At 32.3% G+C, this 17,379-nt stretch overlaps 4 protein-coding genes across 5 annotated transcripts; 3 read left to right on the top strand and 1 right to left on the bottom strand.

Annotated features, from left to right (window-relative positions):
* Window positions 1–116: 116 nt before the first annotated feature.
* On the top strand, window positions 117–5,037 carry LOC101212928 (photosystem II stability/assembly factor HCF136, chloroplastic). The gene is made up of 9 exons (XM_004135909.3): window positions 117–555; window positions 1,013–1,248; window positions 1,542–1,672; window positions 1,912–2,044; window positions 2,215–2,337; window positions 2,815–2,889; window positions 3,458–3,573; window positions 4,131–4,215; window positions 4,723–5,037. The coding sequence occupies exons 1-8, from the start codon at window positions 216–218 to the stop codon at window positions 4,195–4,197; spliced, it is 1,221 nt and encodes a 406-aa protein (XP_004135957.1). The 5' UTR covers window positions 117–215; the 3' UTR covers window positions 4,198–4,215; window positions 4,723–5,037.
* A 1,501-nt stretch (window positions 5,038–6,538) lies between these two features.
* On the top strand, window positions 6,539–10,453 carry LOC101214539. The gene is made up of 3 exons (XM_004136086.3): window positions 6,539–7,132; window positions 8,090–8,217; window positions 9,034–10,453. The coding sequence occupies exons 1-3, from the start codon at window positions 6,920–6,922 to the stop codon at window positions 9,812–9,814; spliced, it is 1,122 nt and encodes a 373-aa protein (XP_004136134.1). The 5' UTR covers window positions 6,539–6,919; the 3' UTR covers window positions 9,815–10,453.
* LOC101213168 (60S ribosomal protein L44) lies at window positions 10,327–11,796 on the bottom strand. Its single transcript, XM_004135910.3, has 4 exons — window positions 11,655–11,796; window positions 10,900–11,079; window positions 10,730–10,804; window positions 10,327–10,587 (listed from the first exon to the last, which is right to left on the bottom strand). Exons 1-4 carry the CDS (start codon window positions 11,655–11,657, stop codon window positions 10,528–10,530), a joined length of 318 nt encoding a protein of 105 aa, XP_004135958.1. The 5' UTR covers window positions 11,658–11,796; the 3' UTR covers window positions 10,327–10,527.
* A 3,003-nt stretch (window positions 11,797–14,799) lies between these two features.
* LOC105436182 (hypothetical protein) lies at window positions 14,800–17,072 on the top strand. 2 transcript variants are annotated; one of them, XM_011661123.2, is made up of 2 exons: window positions 14,800–15,177; window positions 16,340–17,072. In XM_011661123.2, exons 1-2 carry the CDS (start codon window positions 14,851–14,853, stop codon window positions 16,883–16,885), a joined length of 873 nt encoding a protein of 290 aa, XP_011659425.1. In that variant the 5' UTR covers window positions 14,800–14,850; the 3' UTR covers window positions 16,886–17,072. The 2 variants fall into 2 exon arrangements, with proteins under 2 accessions (XP_011659425.1, XP_011659426.1); XM_011661124.2 differs by having other exon boundaries at window positions 16,362–16,495.
* The last annotated feature ends 307 nt before the right edge of the window (window positions 17,073–17,379 follow it).

Consider the following 17,379-nt stretch of genomic DNA (forward strand, 5'->3'; position numbering starts at 1 on the left):
AAGAGAGAAGAGAATTTTTAATGGAATATTATTTTAAATAGCCTTTATTTTTAATTTTTTATAGTTTAGTCCTCAAGACTTTATCCGTTTGCACTTGGAGAGGCTTCAAAATCACCCGCGAAGCCGTTTGTTTGTGGATAATGTGAGAGAGAGATAAGAGAGAGAGAGAGTTCATCACCCAACACTTCTCTCCCTCCTTTCCTTTTCTCTCTTCAATGGCCACTCTGCAACAACAACTCCTCAAACCTTCATGGACTTCCTCTCTCTTCGCTTCATCCACCTCTCCACGCCATTCCCTCTCTCAACCCCAACTTCTTCCTCGAACTCTTTCTTCCACTACTCCCAAAGCCTCTCTTCACAATTCTTCCATCAACCGCCGCCACTTTGTGGCTGACACCGCAGCTGCTGTTTCACTCTCGCTTTCTCCTTTTATTGCCCCAGTACAGCCGGCGAAGTCCGAAGAATCCTTGTCGGAGTGGGAGAGACTTTACCTTCCTATAGATCCTGGTGTTGTCCTTCTCGACATTGCTTTTGTGCCTGATGATATGAACCATGGTTAGTTTCCATTGCTTCGGTTCTTTTTTTTACTTCGTCGTTGAGATAGAAATGCACGAGAATTTTGAATTTGTTTTTGTTTTTCTACTGCGAATTTTGCGATTCGCGACTTCGGAACTCACTGTTTACGATAATGAATTATTGGAGTTTGGGAGAAGTTGTACATGGAACAGCTATTTGCAGGCTTAATTTCTCTATTCTAGTCAAGTTAAGCTGGTCTTTGAAGCCTCCGCATACCCAATTATTTTTACGCCTAATCGAATTCGGGGAAAGCAATTTCTGGTTATCATTTCTTCAAATGTTTTTTCTTTTTTATCTACCTTGTTACTGCTTGTGGACTTTGTCAAGGTTCCTGACTATTGTAATTTTGTAGTTTCTCGTTCCTACACCTGCGGTTTTGAGTTCGTTTCACCAATATAATGCCATGAAATCATTTGACACTTCCAGCCCACTGCAGGCTTTCTTTTGGGGACTAGGCAAACCATTTTAGAGACAAAAGATGGTGGAAGAACATGGGCTCCACGTTCAATACCATCGGCTGAAGAAGAAGACTTTAACTACCGATTTAATTCTATTAGCTTCAAAGGAAAGGAGGGATGGATTGTTGGCAAGCCTGCAATTCTGTTGTACACTTCAGATGCTGGAGAAAGTTGGGAAAGGATACCTCTTAGTGCTCAGCTTCCTGGAGATATGGTAAACTAATATGTTATTATCAATGATAAGGAATTGTCATATATGATCATGTGCTCTAATTAGAATTTTTCTTTTCTTAGATTGAATGGTACGTTTTAGCCTTTTCACTATCAATCGTAGTTATAAATCATTCACAGCAACTCAAGTGCACTCATTTACAAAATTAAGATGGAAATTTTGATTTTCTTAAAATCTATCTACAGCTATAAATTAATCGGTTTTTTTCTTTCTTTTTCTGCCAGTAAATGCTTATATTTGACTCTAAAATGGGTGACTCTATTATAAATCTTCAGGTCTACATTAAAGCAACTGGAGAAAAAAGTGCAGAGATGGTTACTGATGAAGGTGCAATTTATGTTACATCTAACAAGGGATATAATTGGAAGGCTGCAGTTCAGGAGACTGTTTCTGCCACTCTTAATAGGTGAGCTTCAGCAGGAGAGAATTGTCCATTCTAAGAGTGTTTAACATAAAATACTCATTTAGAATTTAATCTTGAAATCATAAGAGGAATAATTAATAAGCTGCTGGCTGATAAGATTTTACGAGCAGCTTGTGGCAGGATATCATGGGCCACAGTTTGCTAGTTTAGCTCATTAAAGGAAAAAAAATTAAATCCCTATTATGGGATGTTAATGTGGTTTTTCTTAAAACTTTTTTCAGAACAGTTTCTAGTGGTATAAGTGGGGCAAGCTATTACACGGGAACCTTTAACACAGTAAATCGCTCTCCAGATGGGCGTTATGTAGCTGTTTCAAGTCGTGGTAACTTCTACCTCACCTGGGAGCCGGGGCAGGTTTGCTTCTGTACTTATTTCTCTTCTTATCTCTCTTCTTCTAAGTGTACTTCTTTGAACTGGGTGTGGAAGCAGTTTGGTCCTGCTAAATAAGATTGTTGGGTGCTGAGTTTCTCGTCAGGCTTATCACTACATCAGTCACTAAAACTTGGCTTTATTTGCAATTCCAGCCATTCTGGCAGCCACATAATAGAGCTATTGCAAGGAGGATTCAGAACATGGGGTGGAGAGCTGATGGTGGTCTTTGGCTTCTTGTACGGGGAGGAGGACTTTTTCTTAGTAAAGGGACAGGGGTAAGTAAAGTTGGTCCTTTTCCTTTCTAGTCAAGCCACGCTAATGAAAATATGGAAAATGGTTTAGAGTTGCATTGTGGGTTTATTTTGACCTTTAGCAAGAATCATTTTCCCCTCCTCCCACCAGTTACACAAGCCTTGAACATTGTATGTATGCTTTTCATCTTTAGACTTATGGCTATTGGCTGCATGATAACTCAATAGTATAATCCTACAAACGCATTGCCTTTCAGATATGCTTTCATAGTTTCATTTATAACTTTTGTTGGGTTTTTCTTTTCTTTCATAATCAAAATGATGAACATATTGGAAATGGACAAAACTAAATTTTCATCGTATTCATGGTTTTCTTGAAAACAGAGTGACAAGTAAATTCTAGATTGTCATTCTATCCAAAACTGTAAACTAGAAGCCTAGACTTCTCAGCCAATTTCTGCCAAGTATGTCTTGTTGAATTCAATATGTTTTATACAACAGATAAGTGAGGAGTTCGAAGAAGTTCCAGTTCAAAGCCGAGGTTTTGGCATATTAGATGTTGGTTATCGTTCAAAGGTAATCATTTAAAATCATTTCAATGCCTACTCTTCTATGCGTCTTGAGATTCCTGCTGATATTGTGATTGAGATAGAAATAGTAATTTTGTTAGTTGACCTTGGAGGCTGTACTCAATGAATCTCAGTGATTTTTGTGGGAGATTACATAAAGGGTCAGACAAAAGCCTCAGTATGATTGTTTAGATTTTTAGTTAGTCTGATACATATTTGTGGTACGAGGTGTGACTGTGTTCTACATCTTCTCTGGAGTAGTTAGGTTTCTTGTTTGATCACAGATCTTCCTGCAATTATTAACGTGAGAAATGATTGGTACTGTCATAGAACCTTTACAACCTTGTGTCATAATAAATAATTGATACTGTCCATGACACCTTGAGCTAATTTGGAAGTCACACATATTATTCTTAGTAGTCATATCTAATCATTCCTTGACATAGTCTGTGTGCTGAATTTGGATATCCATATCCTTAGAATTTATCATGAGCACCAGACAGAAGGAAATATCATCCCTTTGCTCAAATGGTGGATTCTTATGTATTTATTAATTTCTGGTCTGAGTTGTACAGGAAGAGGCTTGGGCAGCTGGGGGAAGTGGAGTACTTTTGAAAACTACAAATGGTGGCAGGTCATGGACCCGTGATAAAGCAGCTGACAATATTGCAGCCAACTTGTACTCTGTAAAGTGAGTATGACCATTCTGTAAATTTCAGTTTGTCTTACAATTTTTTAAATCTGAAACTACCTCCTACTCAAGTACCTACTTTTAAGACTATTCCTTTATATAAACTCTCTTTCTATCGCTGGCCTTCCTTTCTCGGATGAATAAAGTGTAAGGAAGAATCAAAGCTAACCTTGCTTCTTCTATGGTCTTTTTTGGTTGAGTGTTGGGATCACTTTGGGAAGTTAAAACTGTTTTTAACATGTTAAGGACACTTTTAAAAAGTTTTATAGGGTTTTGTTTTATAATTGAAAATAATGTTAACAAATTTTGTAACCATTGAGAATCACTTGGAAGTTATTTTAAAGTATCAAGTTTTTATTTCAAAAGTCATCTCAAACTCACAACATTGAAATAATATCTAGTTTTGTGGCCGAGACATGATCATAAGCGAGATGAAATTTTGCTTTGACTTTGCTAATAAAGTTTAGTGGATTGGGTTTAGTACTGAGCATAAGTTCTTTACTTTCGATTTACCTTCACATGTGCTGTCTCTTATAGTCCTTGATACATCTCCGCAGGTTTATAAACGACAAGAAAGGTTTTGTGCTCGGAAATGATGGGGTGTTACTTCAATATCTTGGTTGAAGTGTTTGATTTTCCTCGGTAATAGTTCATATCACTACTTTCCTTCTCCTCTTTGAATTTTCTGTCTCACTGTCACTGTAAAAATTCTTCTGCTAGGAAAAAGAAGAATTGTTGACGATAATCAATTGAAACTTGACCCACAAGGTTAAAATGTTAATTTAAATTGTTTGGGGATCAAATTTATGTTTACATATATTTTTGGAAAGTTCACGTTCAAAATTGTTTAGAAACTTAAAAGCTGGAAAAGAAAACTTTTTAGAACATATTTTTTATTCAACACAAAATTTATTTCAGAGGTTTTTTTTTTTTTTTCTTAAGCTTTATTTTAAAATTTTAGAGTTTAGTGTCTAGACTTTGGAGTTCAAAGATTTTGGCCCCTCATAGCTGTTTAGTTAAGAGCTTATAAGCTATACTTCTACCTACAAGAAATGTGAAAACTGTAGCATGAAAGAGAGAGTGCATAAATTTCATAAACATTAAACTAAGAACAAAACTGTTTCAACTTTTGACATTTTTCTTATTCAGGTTACAGAATCAGATTCTATCTATATGATGATGCTTGCGATGGAAATTTTGTATCATTAAATCATAGCTTTGCATTCTTGCTTTCGATGATGGGATGAGGTGTTAATGCTACCAAGTTTCATATCTTATTTTCATTTCTGAAGGTCACAAACTTTGAGCAATGCTTTCATTTGAAAGAATCGACATCGTAAATAGTTTTGCGTTTTTTGTTAATATTTGTAATCTAAATCTATACTTGTTCAGATGCCCATTGTTGAATGCAAACGATGATGAATTTGGAAGTTATAGATGTTTTTTTGTCCTCTGATTCTTACACAACTTTACTGTATATTTGAACCTTTATTTATGCACATTACCATTTCATTTCTAGGATTTGATGAGTGGTGTGCGGACACTCTTTTAATTTCATTTCACTTAAGTTCAGATGCCCTTTGATAGTACAAGTTTTATGTCGGTGATTTCAACTTTTTTTCATGTTGTGTGATTTTAATTCGAATTGGAATAAATTTTGATATTTTCTTTAGTTCAAATAGGTTTAGATGTTGCATTATGGAAATAAAGAATCTAAAATAAATAGAGGGCTGTATGAAGTGTATTTGTTTTTGTCCAAGAGCTTACAAATGATATTTTAAAATAGTTTGGAACTTTGATGAATGTAGCAGTCTTCTACATTCAGTAATCTTCATAGTAAATTTTTTTCTTTTATTTCTAAATACTCCAACTAGTCCCTTTGAGTTTTTCTTTGTAATTTGTGCTACATATATAAATCACTTAACCATCAAATGACTAAGTATAAATTAATCCAATCAAATCAAATTAAATCAAATTTTTGTCAAGCGGTGAATCCTCCCTATTTGTTTGATGAAATATTTTAATTAGTTGTATGTTGAAATATTTTAATTAGTTGTATGTTATAAGTGATGAGAAGTGGAAACACAAAAGTAGATACATTTCGAGATGTACCTAAGTATTATCCTAAATTAATTTTATCAGAATGAATGTAACCATACAATTGTAGTGAGTGACTAAAAAACTCTCTAATTAGAACCTGCTTACCTTACTAAGGTATAGGGGGGATATTCGGTTCGTTTTTGACGGGTTTGAGGTCAAACTAAGAACCAAAACAAATCAATTGTGTTTAAAAAGAAGGGATCCAAACCAATGTCATGGAACAAAACCATTGAATTGATTTTATTTTGATCAATTTATTATCGGTTTGGTTTTAATTCTATGCATTTTTTTTTGTTGTAATTCTCTTTTTGTTTGTTTTCAGTACACACTTGTTCTGAATGGTTCTTATTGCTAATTCAAAATTAAAATTACATCTATTACTATTTTTTATTTTTTATGAATTGAAATATGACATTTTTGTGTTTTTTGAGTCGAAAAAAAACTATTTTATAAAATATAATAAAAAAATTAAATGATTTATATTTATTTTGATATAGTTTGCTACATTTTGTAAATAGCTTCAATATATTGGTGTATGTTTAAAAGAAAAAAAAGAAAAGGAAAAAAAACTATTCCAACCCAAACTGATTGGTTTGCTCAAATATAAACAAAAATGTCCAATCTTAGAAATTAATTTTGCTCTTAACAAAAGAAAAAAGAGAAATTATAAAAAAAAAAATAGAATATTTGATTTTCTATTTTTGAAAAAACTCCTCAAAAAATAAGAAATTAAATTTCTTTATATATATATTATATAAAAGTGAAATGGGAGAGTCGGAGAAGGTTGAGTTTGAAACGAATGAAACGAATAACGACTTGGAAAAATATAAAAAACGCGCGGGTAAGTATTGTACGGAATCCTTATTCCTTAAATTTGCAATTCATCAAAACAAAGATGAATCCAAATTTGTCTTAAATTTCTCAGTTTTTCTATTACATCAAATTCCTTCCCTCACTGTGCCTTCAACGTACGGATCAAAATCAGCTTCCATTCTCTCTCTTTCTCTTTCCCTCAATTTTTGGGGACGACCTTCATCCAACACCATTTCTCCTCCCCATTTACCCTAACAAAATATTCTTCTCAACCATCTCTCTATTTCCATTTTCTCCTCATTTCAACATTCTTCCTCCTGAATCCTGTTTCTCTCTTCATCATTTCTAGATCTGATCATTTTCCCCTTTCCTTTCATTCACGACTCTTCTCAAATTTTCTATGCATTCCGGATGGTGAATTTGAGAGGAGCGGATGGAAAAGGGAAGAGGATGTTACCAGGAGAATCGTGATTGGCATCTTGTTCAGACCAACGGTAATTGTGTAAATCGAACGATGGAGATTAATGGAACCAGCTCCTCTGAAGATTTGTCCTCCATTTCATTCTGTTCTGGCCTTGGCTACATCGAACACCCTGTTTCAAGGTTCGATACTCTTGCCGGAATTGCTATCAAGTACGGCGTCGAGGTACTTATGCATTCTTAATTGCTTTACTGTTCATTTGATTTTTTTATTTCTTGCTTGATTCAAAAGGTTTATAGGCCCACCTTTAAATCTGTTTTCTTATATATATTGCTTGCAACCTTTATGGGAGGGATTTTGATCATATTCTGTGGACTTTAATTCAGGAAGCAGTAACTAAAATTAACAGTACTTGAAAATTGAAATGGATTGTGGCGGATTTATTTGATATATATATAAGGATTAAATTAAACTTTCAAAAAGTGTATAATAGATTTATAATTTGTGTTTGATAGGTTTTAGACAATTTTAAAAAGTTTTAACAATTAGTTGGAGTTTGAATTTTATATTAAATGGAACTTGTAATTAATATAATGTTAGAAATACTTTAGTTGGAAGGGCAAATTTGATTATACATACTCACTAAGTTATAAACAAAATGCCTTTAAACATTGTTTTTGTTGAAAATACTACATTCTAACTTGCAATGTTAATCTTTTGAATTTCAAATCTTCCCATGGAAATTATTTGAAGGAAATGTAATGGTAAAAAAATAGACCTTTTTTTAAAAGTCGCTTTAATTTATGCCTTGAATTTGAATAAATACTCCGATTTCTTATCTTCTACCAAGAATTATATATTACAACCTTATATGGAATTGTTAAGAACGAAGATTAAATTGGAATTTTAGGGAGAGAAGGATTGATTGACCTTGTCTACCTTGGTAAAATTTGAAAATTTCCTTTCTTTTTCTTTAACAAGCTACAAATAAAGTAAGAATGTTTATATCGTGAATAAAAACTTCAAAAACTTGGAATTTTTTTCATGTCCCATGTGCCATAGAACAAAGGATCTAGATGAGAGAAGTTTATTTTCTGCTTCTCAGTGTAATGTTCTTTACAATCTATCATTTATGTTCGATGCATTCATTGCCACTATATAATTATGTAAATGAATTGCAAGGTCTCGGACATCAAGAAAATGAATGCATTGGTTACAGACCAACAAATGTTTGCTCTTAAATCTCTACAGATTCCAACTCCTGGAAGGCACCCTTCTCCTCTCTTATCTGAAGATCTTGACATTTCCAGGTTTTGGTTTTTTCTCTCTCAATAGTTTCATACCTGAACAATGTAATAAACTTCTTCAGTTTTTTTTTCCCCTTTTTAGTCCACAACATAACTCAGTTGATATTTAACTAGATATGTTGCTAATTTTTCAACCTGAGCCTAACTGTTCGAATCCTCTATCTTGAAGTTACATGTTAGAATACTCGCTCTTGAAACTAAAACATGAAAATGAAATAAAGTAAATTATTTTTAAAGCAGTTGAAAGGTGAATATTCAGATTGGCACTGAGACAAAAACAAACCAATGTTCCTATCAAATTTCTAAGGTTTTTGTAAGGATGACCCAATTTTGAATGTGTCAGTGAAATGATTCAATTATGAAAACGAATGAAAACTAATCTTTTGTTGACATCATATATAGAGCGCTCTAGCGTTAAGGAAGCCTCTGATTGTGAAATAATATGAGCTCTAATATTTCAATTGAGATGCTTTTCTTTTAAATTAATAGTCGACCAATTGGTGATTGAAAAAGAAAATCGCTTCAGGACTCCAACCACTTTATGATAGATGAGACATCTCTAATGAGATTATACATTCCAAGCAAAGCTGAAGTGCTCTACGACATAAATAAAATGTTAGTTTTGGGTCATTTCACATCAATGTGATCTGATCATCAGTACAAAAATCACCAAATTTCTTTTTCCTTATTTGCATCGACAAATATCAAGAGAATACCTGAAAGTGGACAATGTCTCACTTGATATAATTATAGCATCTGTATGTTTTAGCTTGGCTTAAGTTATTATATGTATGCACACTCATGTGAAAGCTTCTACAGGAAGAGTAATTATGAGCAAGATACAACTCGGCTCACTTCCTTTAATCTCTTGGACTCGTTCCCATCACTGAGAATCAGACCCTCCACACTCAAAACTCCATTACAACCCCATCAAGCAAACGTACCGGCAATCTGTGAATTGACATCCTATAGCAAAGGTGAATTCAACCAGTTAGGATCTCATCCAAAGCTAGCATCCTCCCATAATCCCCATGGAAGCCACCATCGAAAATCAAGAAGCTTTGCAAATGGTTTTCCTTTGGAAAACATTGAATTCACCGACATCGTTACGGCCCCAAATGGAGCAGCTGACTCCATCAAAGGGAGCGAAAAGCTCTGCAGGAGACGTCAGAAATCAATGGCAGACTTCTCGACCGCAACTGAAAGCATTTTGAACAAGACATACGCCACCAACAATGGTGAATGTTTGTCAATGACAAGAAGAAGCTTAGATCTGAGACTGAAAGGAGTTCTTGGTAGAACAAATGCTGCATCAAATGGAGTTACTGAATTGAGTAAATTGACACCAAATTTAACCGATGATATGGGAGGAGATTCCTCATTAATGAGGAATGGGATTCTTGGTGGAAGAAGATCATCAAGTACATGTAATTTACAGGAAGCTGATAAAGGAAATGCTTCATCATCATCTAAGTGGTCAACTTCTTCTTGGAGTTTGAAAACAGATCTTCAAGCATTTTCATCTGCAATGGTTACTAAGTCTATATTTGAAGGTTTGCCAAGGTCAGGATCAACAAGGTATAAAGCTTCAAGGGATTGATTAAGAATTCATTGGTTTTAACATATTTATTTGCAGATTGACCCAACATTTGTGCAGAATGATCATTGATTAAAGCCCTGGTTTGTTAGAGATTTTTAATAAGAACTAATAAATTTTGACAATGAGAGATTGTTTTCAAAATTTTGACGATGAGAGATTGTTTTTTGAAAGTGTAATCTATGTGAGAAAGAAATTAATTTTGACAATGAGAGATTGTTTTTTGAACGTGTAATCAATGGGAGGGGGAAATTGTTACGTTCATGCTGTAAACTTCAGACTCAGTGATGGACAAAGTGTCCCCACGATGTACTAAAAAACAGTTTTGCAATCTTTTTCCTCTGGTATGGTCATTCATCTTTTAATTCTAAGCATTGGTCTTAGGATTTGAGTTTAACTTCAAACAAAGTTAGTGATACAAGAGTGTCGGGTTCAAACCCACCACACCAAATTTGTACTAAAAAAAACAAAGAAAACAATTACCTATCACAGCAGCAAAGAATGAAGCTGTGCAATTCAAACAAACTGATAATACGACATTGGGTAGAAGATAAAGCTAGTTGTTCCATTATAAACTGATACATTAAACAAAATTCAACAAGTAAAAATGTTCCCAAATATCAGAAACACCAAAACAAAAAAGCAAAGGGCAGAAACAAGCCCACAATTCTGACTCCCTAAACAGCAATATATAGTGAATGACAATGTTAATGCATCTAAAAAAGAGAAGTTCCCTTTCCCTTCTTGTCTCCACCAATCTCAAAATGCTTGCATCTCTGCATTAACAAATGATAAGACATTAACCAACAAGAAATTAATTAAAGGGTGACCAAAATTTCAGTTCTGTCCTAACAAATTAGTTGGTATCAGGTCAGCATATAAACACTGATGAATGAGATATATTCTTGGAATACAAACCTTAATGGGATGCTGTGAGACATGCTTGCAACCCTGGCATTGCAACCTTAGCACAATCTTCTTTGTAGTTTTAGCCTAGAAGGAAAGTTAAAAGCTCCCATTATTACTTATTCAAGGAGAAGAAAGAAAATTTGGTTTTGGGTTGAACAGATCATGGAAGAGAGTTTCACCTTCTTGTGAAAGACAGGCTTGGTTTGTCCACCATATCCTGATTGTTTACGATCATAACGACGCTTTCCTTGAGCAGCAAGGCTGTCCTTACCCTTTTTGTATTGGGTAACCTTGTGCAAGGTATGCTTTCTACATTCCTTGCTCTTGCAGTAAGTCTTCTTTGTCTTGGGAACGTTCACCTATTTAGCAGCAAAATTTAACATCATTGGAATTTTAAAATCATACTGAAGAACTTAACACTATAAAAACAAATATACACACAAATACATAGCGCCCTAATTGATTGAATGGAGAAAAATCAGAAAATGTTCTTGAATGAATTATAAAGTAAGTTTACAATGACAGTTCTAGTCTCTCAAGTGTCAATGATAGCAATTTCTTTCCCAGATCTACAGCATTAACACTTCCCAAAAACCAACAAACTATAAGAAAATAAAAACCCGAATACTCACACTGCATAGACCAACAGCATAATCGTCTAAAAGAAGAATGCCCTTCATAAATGCCAATAAAAAATTCCGTAACTAATCAATCCAATATTCGATACTACCAAACGCATTTGCAACACATTCTCTTATCTACTAGGCTCCACAAAACCGATAATTTGAATCAAATAGGATAAAATTAAAGGATGAAGAACATTCGCTTCAGTTTTTCCAGTTAAAAGTTAAGTTCTCATCACCGAAAAATGCATAGATTCATTAGCAAGGGGAAAACCGAAACAAACAGCAAAAAATTGTGGAATGAAGATTACCATGGTGGATTCTTGTCCTCACAACTTCTCCGAAGAAACCCTAATCGGCGAACAAAAGGGATGGGAACAAGATCCCTCATTTTATATACTCCATAGATTTGGACATTGGAAACGATTATGGGCCAGATTTATGATCATTGTAGCCCACGGTTCATTGTAAGCCTAACTAATTGGCCCAATAGTTAACTGCCCTAATACTTGGTGATGGGCCAAACTATGGTCCATATTATAACATTTAATATGTAAAAAATAATAAAATATATACCACTGCATAAAAATGAGTAAAAGACTAAACTAATGTGAAACCAACTTTTCTTTTTTTTTTTTTTTGCTTCCAATTAAACTTCTCAAGTTATCGTTAATGGGTAATTCTTTCACAATTTATTTGATAAATAATTATAGATATTAAATTTCAATTTAAGAAATGTGTTATTAGTTGCTATCATTGATACTAACTATCATTTTATTTGTATGATAGTTATTAAAGAGCATAATTGACATTTTAAAAAAATTGCTGATTGATCGGCCAACATTACTATTTTTGCAAACATTTTATCTCTACGTTGTTTACGGTAAATTTTATTATTGTTTTAGAGTATGCTTGATAGTAACGATTTAGCTAATTTTAAAATGATTGTAGTTTATAATAATGATAATAATATAGTTTAGAGAGAGAGATTTGTATTGGTTTCCAAGGCGTAAGAGGTGAATGGGTCACGGTATTGTTTGAATCATGGGTTTCCCGACTAACTAAAACAAGCTTTCAAGTCTCCATATCACTTCCTCTCTCACATTCTCACAAGTGAAAATCTTCTTTTCAAAAAAGAAATTGAAAATGCCCCCACGCACCTCAACGTTCAACAAAATAAAATAAATATCATCAACATCATACATAAAATTTCTCTCTATCAATATTTTCATTTCACTTTTTCTTCAATTATTTTACTTACCTTCAATTTTATCCATTACTTTTAACTCTTTTACGTTTTATATTTTTTTCATAGACAATAAATTATTATTACTATATAACATTTTCAAATGATGGAATTACGTAAAATAAGGTATGACCAACTAAAATATCAAATAAAGTCACGTACAAACAAATCATCTTAGGTCACTATCCTTTTTTCTTTTTTTGTCGTACGTCATTTCTCAAACTAAAATGACAAATTTAATCAAATTCCATGTCACACAAGAGAACTTAAGAGACTTAATACTCGACCCTACCATTTCAAAGACACAGCCTCTCTAGGCATCAAGTAAAAACAAATTCTTTTATTAATAACCCATGATAAAGTTTTTGTGCTTGCATTTCCATACAATATTAAGATAGTAATAATAATTCTATTTGATTTGGTACAAATGTTAGTTTTACAACCTCACGTATAGATCAAATTTCTTTTAAATTTTAAAACTTCAAATCTCCTATTCTCCACTTAACCATTTTGCTATAAACACATCATTTAAGTTTTAACTAATGGTGTGAAATTTAAAATTATTATTAAATAAATTTGGAGATTGTCATTTTGAAATATTATTGAAATTGAGATTTGAAAATGAAAAGATGTTATGATGTTTGTTAAGAATCCAAATTGTGAAAGGGTGTATCCATATCCAGTTGGTCATCAATTGTTTACACAATACTTTGCTCTCTCACACGTCTTCTTCAACTAAAATAATATCATTTCTATAAAATATTTCCAAACTAACTTTCAAGTCTCCATTTCGCTTCCCCTCTCACGTTCTATCTTTTTCTCTAAAAAAAAATAGAAATTGAAAATGTCTCCACGCGCTTCAACGCTCAACAAAATTAAATAAATATCATCAACATCATATATTTCTTTAACTTTCTTACCTTCAATTTTATGCATTACTTTTAACTTTCCTACCTTTTATATTTTATCTCTAAAAACCAACAAATTGTTATTACTATATAACGTTCTTAAATAATAGAATTATGTGATCAAATCAGAAATAGACAATTAAAATATCAAATAAGGTTACGTACAAACAAATCATCTTAGGTCATTTCTCAAACTAAAAGTTCTAAACATTTCACATTCTTATATTTTGAAATATTATTGAAATTTGAACATTGAAAGTGTTGTTGAAATAGATGTTATGATGTTTGTTAAGAATCCAATTGTCAAAGGATGTGAAGTTGTTTGGCAAATCTATATATATTTTTCTACTTCATGGTGCTCTCTCACTCATGTGTTCTTCAACTAAAATAATATCAGTTCTAAAAAATATTGTAATTCACCTTAGTCAAAGTTGTGAACTATTAGATTGATACACAATTGATTAAATAATCATTCAATTTAACTACAATATCAACCATATCTCTTATTTCGTTTCGTTTGTATAATTAATTAATTCATTCGTATCTCAACTCTCTAACTTTAATAATACGCACAAATTTTTAATACAATAGAAAAAGAAATTCAAACACCAACACCAAAACTATTCATATCATTAGTTCATACAACATATGATCTTATTTTGGTTACTTCATTAAACAAATTTATCAACGAGTATTAAGCAATCTAATTTTCCATAGTATTGGACACAAATTCATATCAAATACCTAACTGTTATACAATGTATATTCATCCAACAACGTAAATTTAACATAAGTGATCCAAGGAAAAACATTATCATATACTTTTTTTTTTGTATTTTAAATTTTATTCAAAGATGAGCTACATTTTTTAATTTATAACCAAACACGTAATTTGAATTTTAACTCGAAACTATTTTTTGAAAATCGTAAATAAAGAAAGAATTTGTTTTCTGACTTCCTACTAAATTTTGTTCGAATATTTTTAAATTTTTCACGTTATTTTTATCAATATGAAAATTGTAAAACAAGAAATAGAACCTAATGATATTATATCCTAATCTATTTTGTTTCTAACTTAGGTTAGTTTATATATAATTCATTCATTCAATACAAACATTATTCATTCGGTAAAAGCGTTGTTGATAGACATGTCAGCATGTGTGGAGCCCACGAACTCCACGTGTTTCGTACACGTATATATATCTCTAAGCCACGTAATTAATCTTTATTACATTTTTTATTGTTTTATTTATTCATTGGATATTATAAAAAGCGTACATTTGGATCGTCGTCTTCAAGGGACTCTCATGCCAAACAAAAACCTTTCCTCCCACTCTCTCCCCATTCGCTTCCATGGCCAAATCCTCAAATTCCAAATCCAAACCTCACTTTTTCCTCTGCTGTTTTGGATACTCCGACAAGCTTCCCCGCTTTAAGCCCCTCAAATCCCCCGCCGGTCACCGTAAACGTCAGTTTTCTTGGTTTAGGAACTCAAAGCCTCCTACGCCCCTTCATTCTTCCTCTTTTCCTTCCCATACGAACCGCTCCGTTACTAATTCCGACCGCCTCTCCTCGGTTTCTATTGCTCCCACCGCCACTACTAATTCCTCCAATGAAGATTTAGCCGTGCCGGTGGCCACAAATCGAACCGGCGAGGAGGTGATCATCAGCCCGCATGAGGTATTTGAATTTTGCTTCGACATTTTTTTTTTTTCTTTTTTAAATTAATTTGAAAACTTACCATTAAGATTAATTTTTTGAAAAATTATTTCACATAACAAAATTACAAGAAAATATTTACAAAAAATATATAGAAATTTCGTATTATGTTAAAGATATCAAAAAAATTAGTAATTGTATTTATTGAATAAGCATGAGAGTAATCAAAGTAATGAAAAAAAAAAGATATAGATTTGACTCGTATTGGCATGGGTGAACTAGTCTTATTAATTTTATATAATTAGGTATGCCAGATTTAATTTATAGTAAAATATGTATATGAACAACGACAAATTGTAATCAAGTATTTTTTTTCTTTCTATTTTTGAAAATAAAAACTTTAAAAAATTTAGCCTATTAGTTTGATATCTTTAATTAAAGAAGCATTAATATGACCTATTGAAGTAATTAATGTGGTCTAGTTAGTTACATAATCTATACCACATCAAATCAAATGAATAAATATGTTACATCAATCAAATGAATAAATATGTTACATCAAACTTTGAATTAATAGAGGTGATTTTTTCTTTTTTTCAAAAGGGATTAAAGCTTAATCAAATAGTAGATTTTAAAAAAATGATAAAATTATCTCGTAATAATATCCAATCAATTCAAATTGAATTTATCCAAATTATATAGTTTTTTTTAATATTTATAACGAAGTTAAATTATAAATTTTGAAATAAAAAACTTCATCTATGTACCATAAAAAGTTTTTGAACTTTAAAGATATTTAATGAATCTTTTGACTTCTAGCCCCAATGTTTTTTAAAAACATTGAAAATAATACTAAACCTTTTGTTCCATTTAACATTTTTTAAAAAATAAAACGAACTTATTAGATGTGGAAGATGAAAAAGTACATAAAAACTTTGGATGAAAATACAATAGAGATATAACTCATTTTCTTTTTTAATTAAAAAGGAGAACCTCTATTAAATATAACACGTCGAACCAAAACTTCTTCACAAATCGGCTTTATTTTAGATAAAAAAATGTCCTACGGATTTATAGAAATTGTGTACTATGGCTTATGTAGTCAAATCCTGTTTACGATGAATTGTATGTTTAATATCATATCAAAATTTCTATTTTTATTTTTAATTTTTTTTCATTTTAGGTAAAAAATGACACTGTCGCAGGAAAAACTATCCATGGGAGTAGTGAGCATTCAAACTCGCCAAACAAACCCATTGATCAAAGTCAATCAAGGTTCTCATTAACGAAAAGACTCGAGTCGTTTAGATCAATCCGGTTCAATCAAACAGCCCCACCAAAAAAGAATACAAAATCGATCAACGTACAAACACCCACCATATCACACTCTTTATCATTTCCGCCACCAAAACCAACCCCATCAAACAGAGTTAGTGAATTGCGAGAAAGCAAACGCGTTTGTTCAAAGTCAAAAAACAGAAAATCGAGCCAACAGTACCGATCGGTAGCGGCGATGTCGGTTTTGATGATGACGTTGGCAATGATGGTAGTTTGGGGAAGAATTTGTGCGATATTATGTACGGCAACATGGATTTTTATTGTAACAAGTTTAAGGTCAATTGTTGAAGAATATGAAGGAATTGATTTTGTTGAATCTGATTCATATTCGGAAGGGTTTAAGAAGAAATTAGTGGTTTTAAAAGGGTTTGTTTGTAGAAATCATAAATAATAGAAAATCTGGTGGAAGGAAGTATAGAGAAATGGACATTATTGAAAGGAATTTATTTATTTGATTATTTTGTATAATTTGAGTATGATATAAATTGTGGTTAGGGTAATTTATTTATTTGATTGTATATGGTTGGGTGGCAGTTTGGAATGACCTTAGGTTGAATGGCATATGTCTTGTGATCCAATTCAAGTCGTTCTCATTTTTTAAAAGAAGAAAAGGGGTTTTCTAGAAGGTTTGTTAAGTTAATTAATTAGCTTACAACTTTCTTGTGCTTTGTGGTTGGGGAAGTTGGGGCTTTCATTGCATTTCTCACTCACAATATAAATGACAATATGCATATTTCCCTTTCTTAGTTAGTTTATTCCAAACTTTATAAAAACTTAGCTCAAATATTGGTGGGTTTATTTACACCTTTTTAGACAACTTTTACTTGTCAAATCTCTCACAGGTTCTTTATAAAAGTAGAACAAAAGTAAATTTGAATACATCTC

Source organism: Cucumis sativus, chromosome 7 (genome assembly GCF_000004075.3).
Source record: "Cucumis sativus cultivar 9930 chromosome 7, Cucumber_9930_V3, whole genome shotgun sequence".
In the NCBI taxonomy this organism is placed as follows: Eukaryota; Viridiplantae; Streptophyta; class Magnoliopsida; order Cucurbitales; family Cucurbitaceae; genus Cucumis; species Cucumis sativus.